The sequence below is a fragment of the Alligator mississippiensis genome, chromosome 3, assembly GCF_030867095.1.
Source record: "Alligator mississippiensis isolate rAllMis1 chromosome 3, rAllMis1, whole genome shotgun sequence".
Taxonomy (NCBI): Eukaryota; Metazoa; Chordata; order Crocodylia; family Alligatoridae; genus Alligator; species Alligator mississippiensis.
Genome location: NC_081826.1, coordinates 20,627,083 through 20,642,710, shown reverse-complemented (window position 1 = coordinate 20,642,710; position 15,628 = coordinate 20,627,083). Strand labels below are relative to the sequence as shown.

The following is a 15,628-nucleotide window of genomic DNA, read 5'->3' as shown; positions in this document are numbered from 1 at the left end:
TTCCTCATACTTCCTGCGGCACCCTTTAAAGGATCTTGTGGCACCTCAGGGTACCCCAACCACCTGGTTGAGAATCACTGGTCTAGTAAGTACTTTCCAGAGCAGAGCCTTAATTTTCAAATCTCCCTTTTGCCTTACATGGTAGGATATTTTACTAGTAAAATATTTAGATTAAAACCTATAATAATCAAAATTATAATGTAGCAGAAGCACACTTTTAAAAAACTGTTTTTCAAAAAGCCTCAATCTAATTTGTAAGGATACTTAACCCCTTCTCCCCTTCCATCAACTAACTGAAATCTCATTAAGCTAAACAACTCTTACTCATGTGACACCTGGAAAAGTTTTAGGAGACAACATGATACAGGTTTCTCTTGCTTTATGTTGTACATGTGTTCCTGGAAAACAGCGCATAACTCTAATTCACACAAAGGGACTCCACTTTACAATGTAACAAACAGGGATATGTTCCAAGACCTCAATTGTACTGAGCCCCCTGACTGTACTGACATGGTGTCGTGCCACTCCTGAGACAGCTGCAGCTCTGGAAGCGTGGGCACCAGCTGCCCTGAGCCGCGGACATGGGCGCTGCTGCTGAGAGGCTTCATGGCTCTCAGCTCCTGGGGTGCCATGCTGATGGGGCCGGGCCGCAGGGACTGGTGCTGCAGCCTGGACCAGGCACCACCACCCGGCTCAGCCCCTCAGATAATTTTTTCTTCCTCCACCTATGGTGCTACTCCCACAATGCACCGGCACAAAAGCAGCTGACTGTGGGCTTCCACCACACCAGTTGCATAAGAGTGAATTTACCTCGCATATAATGAATTTTTGGTATAAAAAGGGTCATCCCATAAGAGCAAATTTGCACTTACGGAACCCACATAAAGTGAGAGAAACCTGTATTTTGTTAAATTTGAAATCATTCAATGCTTTTCCCTCCTACTTTTCAACAGGGAAGAGGCCACTGAGAAAACGTTTCTTTTCCCCATAGCCCCCAATGAGCCAAACTTCCCAATCCACTTTGCTCAATGAAAGATACTTCAGGAAATTGAAGAATGTTGGTCAAGTACATTAGATGAGTGGCATTGTTAATGTTGCTATTTAAACACTGTCATGAACTGCAGTATTAACATGGCAACAAGATAGAATGGGAGTTCACATCTTTCAAAGCTGATTTTCAGCGCTTACAAATTCAGATAGACTTCATTACCTCTGTCCACATTTGGAGATTTTCTTTACAGCCACCACAATTAAAGCCTAGGTTTCTTTGTTTAGTTTGTTTTTTTAGAACCACTGATTTTGGAGCTACATAATTACCATACACAAGTCCCATGGATAAACAATACCTCTTGTGGCAGAGCTGCATAGCACATATCTGATGTTGCAAGTAGCAACACTGGAGCAAACGATGGAATATTCTGTAATATTGTTGTAAATGTAGCTCTTAACGTGAATCCAACTGTCTCCCACCATAAGTGGACATGTGGAATATAAATTATACTTGGCGCTGTTCTCTTGGCTTCACGGATTAACTAGTAAAACAAAGTATACGACAGAGAAACATTGTGAAATAATGGAAAAGGTCACTAATAAAATAGAAATATCAGCTATGAAACAATAATGATTAAGTAAGGCACCACTGGCTAGGCACAGCTCTCAGTAAAGAAAGTTACCTCAGCTCTGGCCTAAGGGCAAGGAGTTGAGCACCCCTGATATATCAGATTCTAACCTGGCATGTCTTAAAGTTCAGTAAATTACAGTGAATTGTTAATGAACTTGTTTATAGAAAGAGACATTAGTTTGTTACTGCTTACCATTTTTACCACAGTCAAGGTTCTTTGGGTAAACGTGATATCTTTTATTACATGAACTAAATAGTTGGAAAAAATGTTTATTGCAAGTTTTCGGGCACAAACGCCCTTCTTCAGGCATTGGAAAGATTGTCTGTTGTTGGTTTGGGTGCTCTCTTGGGTAGATTAGAAGCCAAGATGCAAAAATAAAGTATTTTTTCCCAACTATTTAGTTAGTCTAATAAAAGATATCACATTTACCCAAAGAACCTTGTCTACCTATGTCCTTAGACCAACATGGCTACAACCAACAACCCTGAAACATGGAAGATATTGAATTTTTCTTGTATGTATGTTTATTATATGAAAAATGAATGCATTGCCTGCTGTAGAACCTGCACACACTGCAAGCCAATTTGAACATTACTATGAAAATGACACTTCTAGGCAGAGGGTGACATGTTAAAGTCTGCAAAAGCATCCATCAAAAATGTTAATGCTTTGCTTTGTAATTTAAAATATTTTCTTATTGTGCATATGAACCAGTTTAGATACCCAAGAAAGCAGTGTGGGAAGAGCCCATTCTTAAAGAACAAGGAAAAAAAAATTAATATTAAAAATGGAGAGGATGGATTATAATGGAAGATCAATATATGTATTTTAGAGAGCTCTCTTCTGGGAACGTGAAGTGAACTGGAAGTCACAAATGGAATGACATTCTCCTAAGGGATTACCAAATAAATATGCATTATTTTAATATGGATATTGATACTCTCAGATTTCAGGGAGTGAGAAAGGAGACTCTGACAATGAGACCCCAAGCCTTGACAGCATCATCTCAAGTCTGAACTCCACCATAAGTGTGTTCTGCCAGTCAGACAAGTCGTTCAGTTTCTTGGTTTCTCCACTCCCCTGTTGTAGAACAGGAATAGCAATGATTCTCTACCTCATGAACATACTGCGGTGGTAACTAAAAACTGAAATACTGAGATACTAGGATGACAAGAGCCATATAATGGGGGCACCTCAGTTACTGTTTTCTTGCAGCTCCTGCCAGGGTCACTGGGCCCCCCTTCCCTCTCCCAGCTTCTGCTTTTTGCCCCGTCCACTGGAAGCAGGCAGCCCATAGGGCCCAGGGAGCCCACAAGTCTGAAAAGGTTTGGAGATGGGGAACAAAAATTACCTGTGCACATGTTTCTTCAGGTGATGTAGTGCTAATGCCAAACAAGACTGAGAGCTCCAATGTGTACACTGCAAACTTTTCTAAGGCATGTATTACTGCTGGAGCCAAATGAGAGCTCTGTCCATAGCCTGGCTCTCCAGCTATTAAGAGTCGTGGTCTGTAAGAAGTTGGCTGGTGATAAGCACTTCTAAAAAAAGAATTGGAAAACCAGGACATTTCAGATAGATTTCTAAAGAAATCTTACGCAAAATAATTCCATTAATGAATGAAAGTTTGGGTGTTCAGTGTCTGTGCACTCTACTGTAAATCTAGTATTTAAAAAGAAATAAGAGAATACTTTTGGCTTTTCCATAATTCTGCTTGTACATAGATATGGGAGGACATCCAAGATACCAGAAAAAGTAACAAAATTCAGTAGCATAACTTACAGGTTACAGTAAGGACTTAATATTACTTCCATCACTGATGTATTGTTATTTAGTTCATCTTTCCACACACTTTTTGACACAGGCAACAAAACACTCTCGAGGTTTGAGAGAAGTACTGTTTTTTGCAACCATAATTATCACACCACACTTGATATATCACAGTTCTGCTTAGCCTTTTGACTCTGCAAGCCAGATGAAGGGGACAGTGCTAGCCTGTGGGCCAGAATATATCCCACATGCTGGGATTCAGGCCTGGATCACCCAATCCAGCATGCAGGGCCACTGCATTCAGCCCACGGGCCTCCCCATGGGTCCAAAAATTTGTCAGCAGGGGAGCAGTGCCCCTACTTCTGTGCTGCCAAATTTGCAGACCAAAAGGGAGCCCCACAGGCTGGATGATACATGGGGGCCAGATCTGGCCTGCAGGCCATGGGTTGGACACCCCTGATGTATCAGACTCTAACATGATAGGTCTTTAAGTTTAGTAAATAAGAGAATTTCCCCAGCCAGCGTAAGAGATTTGGGTAAAACAACAGACCGTGCAAACCAAATTAAGATTCCACAATAAGATGACTTTTCAATCAAGTGTTTTTGTGACAATCACTTAATTTAAACTGCATAGTTTGAGAGAGAGAGAGAGAACGAACACGAACCGTTGTCAAACTAAGCAAATAATTATATAATTACAAGCAAAGAGAAAAATCTTTTAGTTACAGTAGAATTATTGTTTTCAAATATATGCTGGACCTTAATATTCATCCACACACTTCAAGAATTCTTTTGCCTTTCATCTGGCGATCTTCTTGAAGGATAAGAGACTTTTCTCCTAAATTTGAGCAGTTGTCATCAGGTATTTAACTACAAGTTTACTTTCTTGCTTCTACAGTAGCCTTGTTTATTTCTGTCAAAGATTACGTATGCACACATACACATACACTCCTTGTAACTAAAAGAAGCAGCAGTCTGAATTTACTTGCAAGACAAAAAACGTTCACCTGTTGAAATTGAGGAAGTTTTCTTTCCGCTTAGGTGTTTTTTGAAAAAGGTCATCTTCAAACATTGAAGGGGACTCCTCATCACTGTACATTAAACCATTTTCTAAAATATGATTTGCAACATCTGAAAAAAACCCAATAGAATTGATCATTTCTAAGTAGCTGCATTCTCCTGCTTGAAGCAACCACATTTCTCAATAAATGCCCAAATCCATGAGATTCTGATTCCTATTAGATCACCACCACCTTCACTGTTTTGCCTCAGTGAATCATAGGTCTGCTACAATATGGTAATTTCCAAGCTCTTAGGCTTCTGAATTGTGACACAAATTACAAGCTTTTGCTGCAACAGAACTAGTAAAAAATGCAGAATACCTTAAAATATTATAAGGGAATCTTTACCTGATTTTTGTCCTTTACTTAATCCAAGCTCTGCATGTGGAAAAACTCTGTTTAAGGCCTCTAAAATTTTGTGAAGCGTGGTTTCGAGCAGGGGTTTTGAAACAGGTGAGAGTGCTTGACTGGGCGATGTAACAGCCCTCTGAGAAGCTGGTACAGTCTTTTGCATAGCCACAACAAAATCCTTGGCTGTTATTTTAATAGAAGAGATATCCAACTGCAACTTCTCACTGCTAGTGTATATTTGAGGATAACGTCGACGTAAAGCGCACAAAGCAGCTTCAGCACATATGGACTTAATATCTGCACCACAGTATCCTGTGATTGAAACAAGTTCATTTAGTTCCAACATTCTCAGACATCCCAAAAGATGCAAAAACAGCATGAACAAATCTAGAGTACCAAAGTTCCTCACTTAGCAGAGACAAAAGCAAAAAACACAGGCAAAACTGTTTGTCTTTTCGTGAGAAAAAGGATGGGAAAAGTCTCATTCTCCTAAGACACATATAAGTCACCAATACACAAATGGGTAACAACTCTGCCTGTGCTGGTTTCTCAGTGATTTCAACAAGGCCCTGGAAAACATAGGAGTTTTGCTCATAACAAAGTTGGGTCCTTAACTGACCAAGCTGCACTAAAATCACCTAAAAACAGATATTCTTCTAGCAAGGGGTGAAGGTTCATGACAGTGATTACAGAGAAAGTTCTATATTTCCATTAAATGGATCCTCAAATGTTATAGTGGACAAAAAAAAAAAAAATTCCTATAATACTTCCTTCAGTATTTAGCTTTTAGATAAGATTATTTTTATTTAATTTTGTTAGTCATGTAATTCATCTTGAGAACTCTCTGGTTCTCTTATCTTACACCAAAGGAATCAGAACTCATGGTAGAGGTGACATCTTTTATTAGACCACTTGGTTTTTGCTTACCAACACATTTTTCTGCTAATTCTTCAAGAAAAGTATCCAACGGCTTAGGGTTCCAGTCTCTTGTGTGAATCTTGAGGATCTCTTTTCTAGCCTAGGAATAAAGTTTTTTTAAAAACACACATTCCCCACTTGTTCTTCCTGCAAAAATATTGCAGTTAAGGTGACAGCAATATAAATCACTTCTTGTTTTAACAAGATAATTTTAATATTCTAGGAGTATAACTTTCTGTACTTTTCGACAAATTGAAGATGATTAAATTTATAGTAAATGACCCCCTAGGAGAAAGTATACACAATTTAAAAATATTATAAGCATTTAAGGCTCCTGGGGGCAGGGGGAAGGGTGTATTCTCTCTACAATTTTACTTCTTGTGATCTTGGAAGAATCATTGCCATTTCCAACTAAGGCAAAAATTTTCCTTCAGGAAAGCTCATAACATAGGATCACGTGTTTAAGTTGGGACACATTAGTCCATCTAGTTCTTTCTTTAACATTTTAATTCTTAATTTCACAGCTTCTTTTTTTAGACCAATGGGAACAAATGTTCTATGCAACAATAGCTGCGTCTACATGAGCAGCGGACTGCGTAGTTGCTACTGTGCAGTCATTTAGTACCAAGTACTAAATGACTACACAGTAACCAGTGGTACTGCACAGTACTGTCGCTGCACAGGGTTTTTTGTTTTTTTTAGATGCTACTGCACAGTAACATGACTGTCATGGTTTGTACCCGGTGATGCTACTGCATCGTAGCAACAAGCTATGGTGCAGTAGTTCATTGCTACTGAATTGTAGCGTCTTGTGTAGACGCACTCAATATCAACAAATACTGTTCACTAAACGATTATCCTGAACTAGCAAATCCACAATGCGTATTTTATCCTACTCTTTTTTTCCAATTGAGCCTAAGATTTGCACTTCCTGAAGTAGTTCCTGGATCTATATTAAAAAATAACATAAATTACACTAGACAATTTTGACAACAGCTATGCTCTCTTAGTACGGTGTCTACCTTACACAAACACTAATACATTACCTCCTGGATACCATTCTTTTATGCAAATTGTGAAGCACACTCCCCCCCACCCCCTCCAAAGTAGCCACTCCTGAGCATCTTTTCATTAAACCATAACACCTAGACTAGACACAAAATTTTACACTTTTAAATGTTAAAGGCAAATCGTATTTCTTACTTCTTTATCTGGCAAGGTGAAAAGGAATTCTCTATCAAAGCGCCCAGGTCGTCGTAAAGCAGGATCTATCGAATCTAATCTGTTGGTGGCTCCAATCACTACAATCTCTCCTCTGCTATCTAAACCATCCATAAGTGCAAGTAGTGTAGATACAATAGAACTAGGGGGAAAAAACATTATGTCATGTTAGCTTCCCAAACTTATTACATTGTGCATAATCACTCTTAAGATTCAGACAAGGAATCAAACATCAGTGTTAGGTAAGAAGCACGGTTCCTTTGGTAATATGCTTTATTGGACCAACTGTATATTTGGGAGAGATGTTAGCCAAATTGTTGGCCATAAACTGTCCTCATGTCTCAGAAAGTAGCAGGTACACCTTAAGCTAAATACCAAGATACATGCAAGCCACTGCTGTAATGCCAAATGCAAGCGAAAACAGGTTGTAAACTGTGGAGTAAAGAGAAGTCATCAGAAACAGCTTCAAGATAAGAGAAGGGCAGTTGGTTAAACAATCCAATAAAAAAATCATTCAAAAAGGAAAAGGTGAGAGGGTAGGGAATTATTACTTGTAGATTCATTGAGCTAAACTGGAATTGACTTAAAAAGGACGTACATATTTACTCCAACTAATATAAAAGAAAAATAGAAGAAGCCAGGACCACTGCATCAACACCATGAACTTATCACAACACTCGTGGTAAGAAATCTGAAATATCCATGTCTTCCAAAGACCTAAACTTCCGCAGGGACTGAAGACCTGACAAAATATTAATATGTGGAGAATTGGAAGAAGTCTTTGGTCAACTTCACCTGAAATTCTTCTACAACCAGGACAGGACCACTCTGGTGACCTGTCACCAGATCCTGAGAAAACAAACAACAAAAAAAACCAAACATTTGACTAGACACCTTCCAGCAGACAACCATACCTTGAATCATTTCATTGACTGCTTTAGAAAAAGGTAACCAGGGAATTCTCAGCAAACAAAGGCAACACCACAGCCTCCCTCCTTAGGAAAAAAAAAAAAAAAAAAAGCTGTATTCTCAGATTTAACAACAAAATAGTAATCAAACCATGAGACGAAGGAGGAATCACACACCTTCAATCACATGAAGGCTACATCAGTTAAGCTAACAGATGACTGTCTGACACCAACTGTTAAAAGGAACTTAGAGAACACACTACATCAATATTCAAACTGAACTCAAAAGAGGTCAAATAGTTTATAGATCAGCTTCAAGAAAAAAAACTTAAAACTAACCCTCAAATCCCCAACCCAGAAACATTTCACAAGCTCCCTAAGATATTAGAGATGTACCAATATATTGGTCCATATTGGATCAGCACCGATAAGAGGAAAATTAACTATGCCAAAAAGCTAAGCTAATATCTCTCCCAAATACATAGTTGGTCCAGTACAAGATACTACCAAAGAAGCCTTGTTTCTTGCATGTTCCCTGACCATCAAAACTATGCAGCTGAAAGTACAGAACTGCATTTGGAAAGACTATCATGACCCAGAAGTCTTAGTGTTGCTTTTTCAGCAAGCAAGAAGCAATTGACACAGTGCTTTAGAAAGGATACACCTCTTCTTTCTCTGTACTTTTTGTACAGAGATGCAAACAGTTTAGATGAGAGGTGGATATAGGGGGAAACTTCTAATTTTCTCATTTTAGGAAACCATGACAGCATCAACACCCTTTAACAAAATCCAATGATGAAGAAAGCATGTACTTTATGTACATTAGATTTCAAGGCTGACAACCCATTAGATTCAAAAGAACCCATTTAGTTTTCTCAGCATTTCTTCAGATGGCACAGAGACTGCAAACATAATTGTGCTCATTTACATTTGACTGAAATCTTTTGCAAGACTAAAAATTTTTTTTCTTTTTCCTATAAAGTTTTGTCTCATTACCACACAAAGTGTAAAATTTTCTTTGAAATACTTCATTAGGGCTGCAAACACTACATGGGCCTATTGTTCATTTATGATGTGAAAATGATAACACCAACTACTCCACTAAAAAAGCAAATGGACAGGCTGGAGATATGATTTCATTTGAAAAGCTGTACTGGAGAATATAAGAAACTCCATTGTAAAATTAAATCAAATCATACTGACCTTGGTAGCAGTGCAAGCTCTAATTACCTGCAATACACTGCTCAGATATGTGGGTGCCTCCTCCTACAAAAAGTCTGCAGCTTCTCCCCTTCAGACCATCAGGAATATTATGTTAAAAAGAGGGAAATTGTCAAAGTGCAATACCTGTGAATCTGGTCTTGTCTACTTGATCGTACAGGAGCCAGACCATCTATCTCATCAAAGAAAATGATTGAAGGCCGCATCTGATAGGCCTAAAACAACAACAACAGGCTCAGAAATACTGGAAGTGTGAGAAATATATTATCACATCCAAAAAAGCCACCCCACCTTCATTTAAAAAAGTAATCGCTGCAAATATTACGCCTTCAAAAGTTAAGAAGTTCCCAAATCAAGGTTGTGTGAGCATACTTTTTGATGAAAAAAAAGCCAAAACAAGTGCCACTACCCCAAGATAATAAAACCAGAAATATTATATCATGTACCTCTCTACCAAAAGTCATCAGAAGGTATATTAGATCAGGAGCAGTGACCACTACTTTTTCAGTTAACTGAGTAATTAGAACAAGTGATAGGTTATAATGCTGTATATGAAATCGTCATTTGGGGTGGAGGGTGTCCTTGCCTATAGGTTTCTCATCTCTTTACTGACTTCAGAAGAAAGCAGGATTTCTAAGTCTTTAAGTTACAGGTTCTGGAGGCAAACATGCTTACGTAGTGGATCTTGCCCTCAGACTATGTTTATTCCTCTCTCTTCATATCCCGAATCCTTTCCTGGCTCCTGCAACTTTTTCTTTTCCCACCTCTCTCTCCTGTGCCTAAAGTTCCAAGCCCAAGCTCTAGTGTGGAGATGCCTGGACTGCTCAGTGAGAAGATGCAATATTTTTCTTTTTTTCTAAGATATAGACAAAACCCGCACATTTCTCTGCAATCTCTTTCTATGGAAGAGACTGAATTTTTTTTATTACAACTTCAAAAAAAAAAAAAGATTCAGTTTGAAGACACCCAGATGTGTAAAACTTCTTAACGCATTAAAACGTGGCAAAATTCTAAACAACTGAAAGCAAGGCCTTATGAAAAGCATTATGAAACCGTAAACTATGGATGTTACTGGCAGTAAGCAGTACACTGCAGTACACTTACCTGATCAAATAACAATCGGAGCTGTCGTTCAGATTCTCCCACCCACTTACTCAAGCAATCAGCTCCTTTTCTCATAAAGAATGCTACTCTCCTATCACCCTGACTGCATTCGTTAGCAAGCGCTCTGGCCACAAGGGTCTTTCCAGTACCAGGTGGACCATAGAACAGACAGCCTCTGTAAAACACATGAATTTCCATGTTTCAGTTAGGATACCTTAGAAAGGAACATATTTTCAAGAGCTTAAGTAGCAATCAATATGCAGGGTAACAGGTAAACAAATAATCAAAATGTGTACAATTTAGCATGGACACAAACACACACTTTTATTTAGCAAAAATATGTTATTATCTATGCAACTTTAAAAGCCTGACCGTATTGCTACTATCTAGTCTAGGGGTGTTAAATACATGGCCCACAGATCTGCTGGCACACCAGGGAATTTGGGGGCTTGGATTGCAGTGGGTATGGCCTACTGCAGAATTCAGGACTCTATTAGAACTGGTCATTGGCAAATGAGTGAGCGAGGGCTGTGCTGACAAGCCACTGCTTGCCCTTCAATCTAACCCACCAGGAGTCCCACAGTCCAGATCTGACCAGAGCATAAGCACCCTGATCAAGTCTAAGCTTTCTATATTACAAAGGTCTTAGTATTTCGCCAATAAGAGGAAATTATTTTCCCTATTATATATGTACACATTGGTTCCAATCCAAACAAACAAGTTAAAAAAGACAGGGAGAGAGAGAGACAGAGATCATCCTCATTTTACAAAGTAAGAAACAAAGAAACAAAATAATTAAGTGATTTCCTAAAGTTCTACAGTTTGTAGCAAAATCTGCAAATGAAGACTGAATTCAAGGTCCAGTCCAGTGCTCTAAACAGGTTATCTTCTTCAAAAGTTGAAGTTCCCACTACTACAATACCTGCACAACATTCTCTTATTCATCTGTGATGAACTAGTAAAATAGACCCCTCTCTCCCAATGAAAGCCACAAACAAGGTCAGCCCATAGTAAATTACATTATCATGAAAACAGGGATGCTCAAGATATGCCCAACACCCACCCAACAAAACAGATCCAGTGTGTTGCAAAGTCAAGAGGTCTTTGCAGATACTAACATTTAGAATTGTTAATTAAGTCAGATGCCATTAAGAGAAGTTTAAAGTAATATTAAAGAAAACCCCAAGACTTGTTACTTGTAAAACTTAAATCTTTCATTTTCAGAAGTCTGAAGTTACATTTCAGTAGGTTTCTACTGAGTTTTTGCCAACATAGTTCTACCCAAGCAGCCACCTTGCTGGGGTCACCTGACCCCCAGCTATCTTTTCTGCAGAGGACTGGACCCCATGATCTTCCAAGGTCCCTTCTGGCCTTACAATCCATGAATCTTTGCTTTATATACCGTGGGAAAGTGGAGCTCTCCTACTTATATTTGTTCCATGTGTGCAAATCATATGCCAATAAGTTCCCATCTATTACAATATGCTCAGTGAAAAAATGTGTCTCATTAGTACAAGCATCTATTATTATATTCTAGTTCTCAACACACAGTCAAAATAGATATGAAAGGCGGAGTTTATTTTGCTCCGTTAACAAACAGTATTACTAATACTCTAACCACATATTAGAATTTATGTATGAGCAGGGTGGCAGGAAGAAATCAGATCTTTAGATTTCAAAATAAGTTATGTAGATGTGAAACACTGTCTCCATCTGTAAATTGATCATATTTAGCATGGAAGTCAGAAGTCAAGTTAAAATACAGAAACTGGAATTGCTATTTTTATCCAGGTCACTTTTCATATTCGTATATTCTTATTTTAAAACAGATGCCTCAACTATGCACTACCTGACTCTTGAAATGATGTATGCTTGGGATTGATCTGTTTGGATAAGGTCTAAAGACACTTAAAATGCAAAATTCTCCAGGAAACAGAAATACAAATCTTCAAATTCTAATAAATTATATATTACCTTGGAGGTTGAATTTTGAATCTCTCAAACACTTCTGGATAAAGTAGTGGAAAAACCACCATCTCTTTCAGAGCTGAAATATGGGTAGAGAGGCCACCAACACTACTGAATCGTACCTAAAAAGGAATAATTACATATATGTGTGTGTTTGTTGTGTTACACCCCCCCCCCACCAATATACTTCACACATGTCAAAAGGGCTAAATTACAATTTCTAAGCAATCACATGTGGATAGCACTATTTTCCTCCCCCTTTTCAACTCAAAGTTTGATGGATAAAGGTGCATAGTTGTTTGCAAAAGAACTGAGGACTGAATCGCTGGGCCCAAAGGTCTGGAATTTGAGAGTGCAGTATTTAACATACTGCAATCTCAACAGCAATACTACACCAAGGATCAAAGAACAGAAGAAAGAAAAAAACATTATGTGCGGCTACAAAAGAAAATGCACTTCACATTCAAGGAAATTTTGAAGTAGGGTGAAGAACAGGTTGTGCACAAAGGTAGTTGTAAAGAGATAATTATAGGTAACTTAATAAAGATTTTCCAAAGAATGAAAGAACTTTTGTTCACAGTATTTGAGATATAAAACACTCACTGAACAATCTATTTGCATTGGATCAACATCAGCCAGACTTGCTCCAATTTTCATTCGATCTTTGTGAACTCCCTTTAACTCATCTTTTCGAAAGTTAAGTGGAAGGCACCTGGTTTGCGAGGCAAGGAGAGAGACGAAGAGAGAAGTAAAATACAAATAGTTTATTGGGAAAATAACACAAAAGTTTGTATATGCCTGCAATAAGAGTGAATTTTGCTAATAAAACTGAATTAGATTCATAATGTCCAAGTGTCAATACAGGAAAAAATACCGTTCCAGACATTTCAAGTTATTAAAATATTTTAACACAGTTAAATCACCTTCAAAAGGTGATTTACCTTTTGAAGGTGCAGCCTTCAAAAAGCCCATTCCATCTGAAGGTGAAGCCTTCAAAAGGTGATTTATCTTTTGAAGAAGCACCTTCAAAAAGCCTATTCCGAGGACTTACACTTTAAATTATTTTGGGTACTTTTGAAAATTTCAGCCCTAGGGAATTGGTGGGAACTGCAATAACTGACTTAACTCCTTATTTCACATTTGCATATTGTGATCCTACTTTAGTATTTTAATTATGAAAGCAATTCTTCCAGTAATTTAAATAAGCAAGCTTCAAGAAAAGAGATAGTAATGCAAGTGCTTCCTGTTTCCATGGTTTACTGTGAACCCATGTAACCCATCCAGCAAGTCTGGAACTGCTACTCCATCCCAAACATTTTTGTCTGCACAGACCATAGGAAACCTCCTAATTTTACTTATATACTAATGTTATGATATCCTACAGAATCTTGAATGCAATCATTCACAAATTGTCATTAAAGGAATGCCATCCTTTTTGAAAACCACAGCGACCACCTACCTGAAACTTTTACATCTATTAGTTAGACTTGACAATAAAAACAAAGAACATTGTAACAAAAAAAGTTATAACAAAAAAAACCTACCAACCAACTACTGCTGTTTTTAAGCCAATTTACATTTGCATTTTATAGTACTTTGTATACAACTGCTTCACCTTTGATAAAAGTACCATTTTAAACAGAAGATTAGAAAAGAATGTGCATTTTCATGAGGAAACTGAAAAAGCTCAGTTCATGCTGCTTAAGGAGATCTTTTTTTTTTTTTTTTAAAAGGAGTTTCTGATGGGCTTCTAGAATTGGCTCCAAGTTCACAGGCTCCTTTTAAACTCAAACGTACCTACAGATGTGGTTACTTAGAAGTCTGTTCTGTAAGAATTAAGAGACTACTGCTTTATTTACATGCAGATTCTCTCTCTTACGGGCCAGAGGAGGAACTACTTAAAATGACACAAACCTCCTTAAAGTTCTGTTACGGCTGCGCTTCTTACGCCTCTCAAAACGTTCTTCATCATCAGAAGAGGAAGAGGAGGAGGATGTAGAATCACTGTTATGGATTGCATGTTTCCGTCTGTATTTATTGTAATTATTTAAATAAAAACAGCAAGAAATGTCACTATGTAGTCACCATAACAAGTTAAAATAAAAAGCTGCTAATTGTTCATTCCCACATGGCAGAAACCTGGTAGGTAAGGCAGTCTCTCTCCTTTGTGGGTTTTTTCCCCTACCAGTTGCATCTTTATTTGCAAGGGGGAAAGGGGAAGGGGAAAGGAAGGGGGAGGAAGAAAGAGAGAGCATTCCTCACTGAAAGAAAAAATGTCCTAGTGACATAGTGAGTTAAAATGTTTAAAGTAGGTGATGTTCTACAGCCAAAATTTCAAACAATTTCTAATGTTAATTGACACTGATTTTCAGAAGACACCTTCTCTAATCAAGACCTAAGACATCTAAAATTGGAACATCAAAAAGTTACTAGTCACTTTTGAAAATTCTGGCCAAGATACTTATACTCAACAGTAGGTGTAATATACCTGAGCAGGATGGGAGGACAAGCTTTATTTTGCTCAGTAGTGACACCATGTACTGGTTTTCTGTGCATCATAATTATGTACTTTCATCTTAACATTTTATAATTTCACTGAAAAAGATGCAGACAGTAAATTATCCTGGGTATGTATTTTTTGATTTCTCTATAACACTCTTGTATATGTCAGTAACTTCAGGATAAAAAAAATTATTATATTTAAGCTAACTCCAAACATAAGTTAAAAAAAATTGTGTATACACACTTAAATAAAAGATATATATTTTTTTTTACTTAAGTTTGGAGTTCTATTACATCATATATGAAACTTCACACACAGATGCTAATGAGGAAGTCCAAAGAGAATACTATTATGAAATACCTCTAACTATTTGAAAGTAAGTCAGATCAACCGTAAGGCTTTTATAACTTGCCTCTGTGAGGCAAGTTTTTAAAAGAAGCATAAAAGAAAAGTGTCAAGCTCTACTGATCGATCTGCCCCTGTTTATTTGCAACTAAGCTTATGTATTCTGAGGGCTTTTACCAAGACCAGTGCTACAGGAAAAAGGAGTGGAGGAAAAAGTCAGCCCGAGAGAACTCAGTTCTGTGCCCGAGATCTGTGCTCCAACAGTACTGTTTCAGTGTTGAGTCGAACAATGGCAACAAGGTCATGCAGTCCTGTAAATACTATGCCCAAGTTACTACTTACAGACATAGATGTTGTAAAGGGCAGTGACACTAGTATCAAGCAATCTATCAATGAAAAATCCTGTGCTACATTCTCAGCCTCCTGTGCGCTACAGAAGCACTGCAACTCAAAATGATTGCATGTTAGGTGTTTTTTTGTAGAGGAGGAACAGATACTGGCAATTAACTCCAGTGTTACAATAACTCCAGTTACCTGAGCTGCAAGCCAGGCTCTCTCCCTGTAGTCTAAATATTGATACAATTAAGAGTTACATTGACTCCTGTTTTCTTTAAATCTTGCCCACAAAAGAAAATTTTC

At 37.9% G+C, this 15,628-nt stretch overlaps 1 protein-coding gene across 1 annotated transcript in view; it reads right to left on the bottom strand.

Moving 5' to 3' along the window:
* ATAD2 (ATPase family AAA domain containing 2) overlaps nucleotides 1–15,628 on the bottom strand; it is a 55,582-nt gene that overhangs the window by 24,196 nt on the left and 15,758 nt on the right. Inside the window, exons 9-19 of the mRNA XM_006274409.4 lie at nucleotides 14,056–14,169; nucleotides 12,745–12,853; nucleotides 12,148–12,263; nucleotides 10,174–10,348; nucleotides 9,196–9,284; nucleotides 6,923–7,082; nucleotides 5,729–5,819; nucleotides 4,799–5,113; nucleotides 4,397–4,520; nucleotides 2,974–3,160; nucleotides 1,347–1,532 (exon numbers count right to left, since the gene is read on the bottom strand). Coding sequence (XP_006274471.2) covers nucleotides 1,347–1,532; nucleotides 2,974–3,160; nucleotides 4,397–4,520; nucleotides 4,799–5,113; nucleotides 5,729–5,819; nucleotides 6,923–7,082; nucleotides 9,196–9,284; nucleotides 10,174–10,348; nucleotides 12,148–12,263; nucleotides 12,745–12,853; nucleotides 14,056–14,169 — 1,666 coding nt within the window. The remainder of the gene's footprint in view (nucleotides 1–1,346; nucleotides 1,533–2,973; nucleotides 3,161–4,396; nucleotides 4,521–4,798; nucleotides 5,114–5,728; nucleotides 5,820–6,922; nucleotides 7,083–9,195; nucleotides 9,285–10,173; nucleotides 10,349–12,147; nucleotides 12,264–12,744; nucleotides 12,854–14,055; nucleotides 14,170–15,628) is intronic.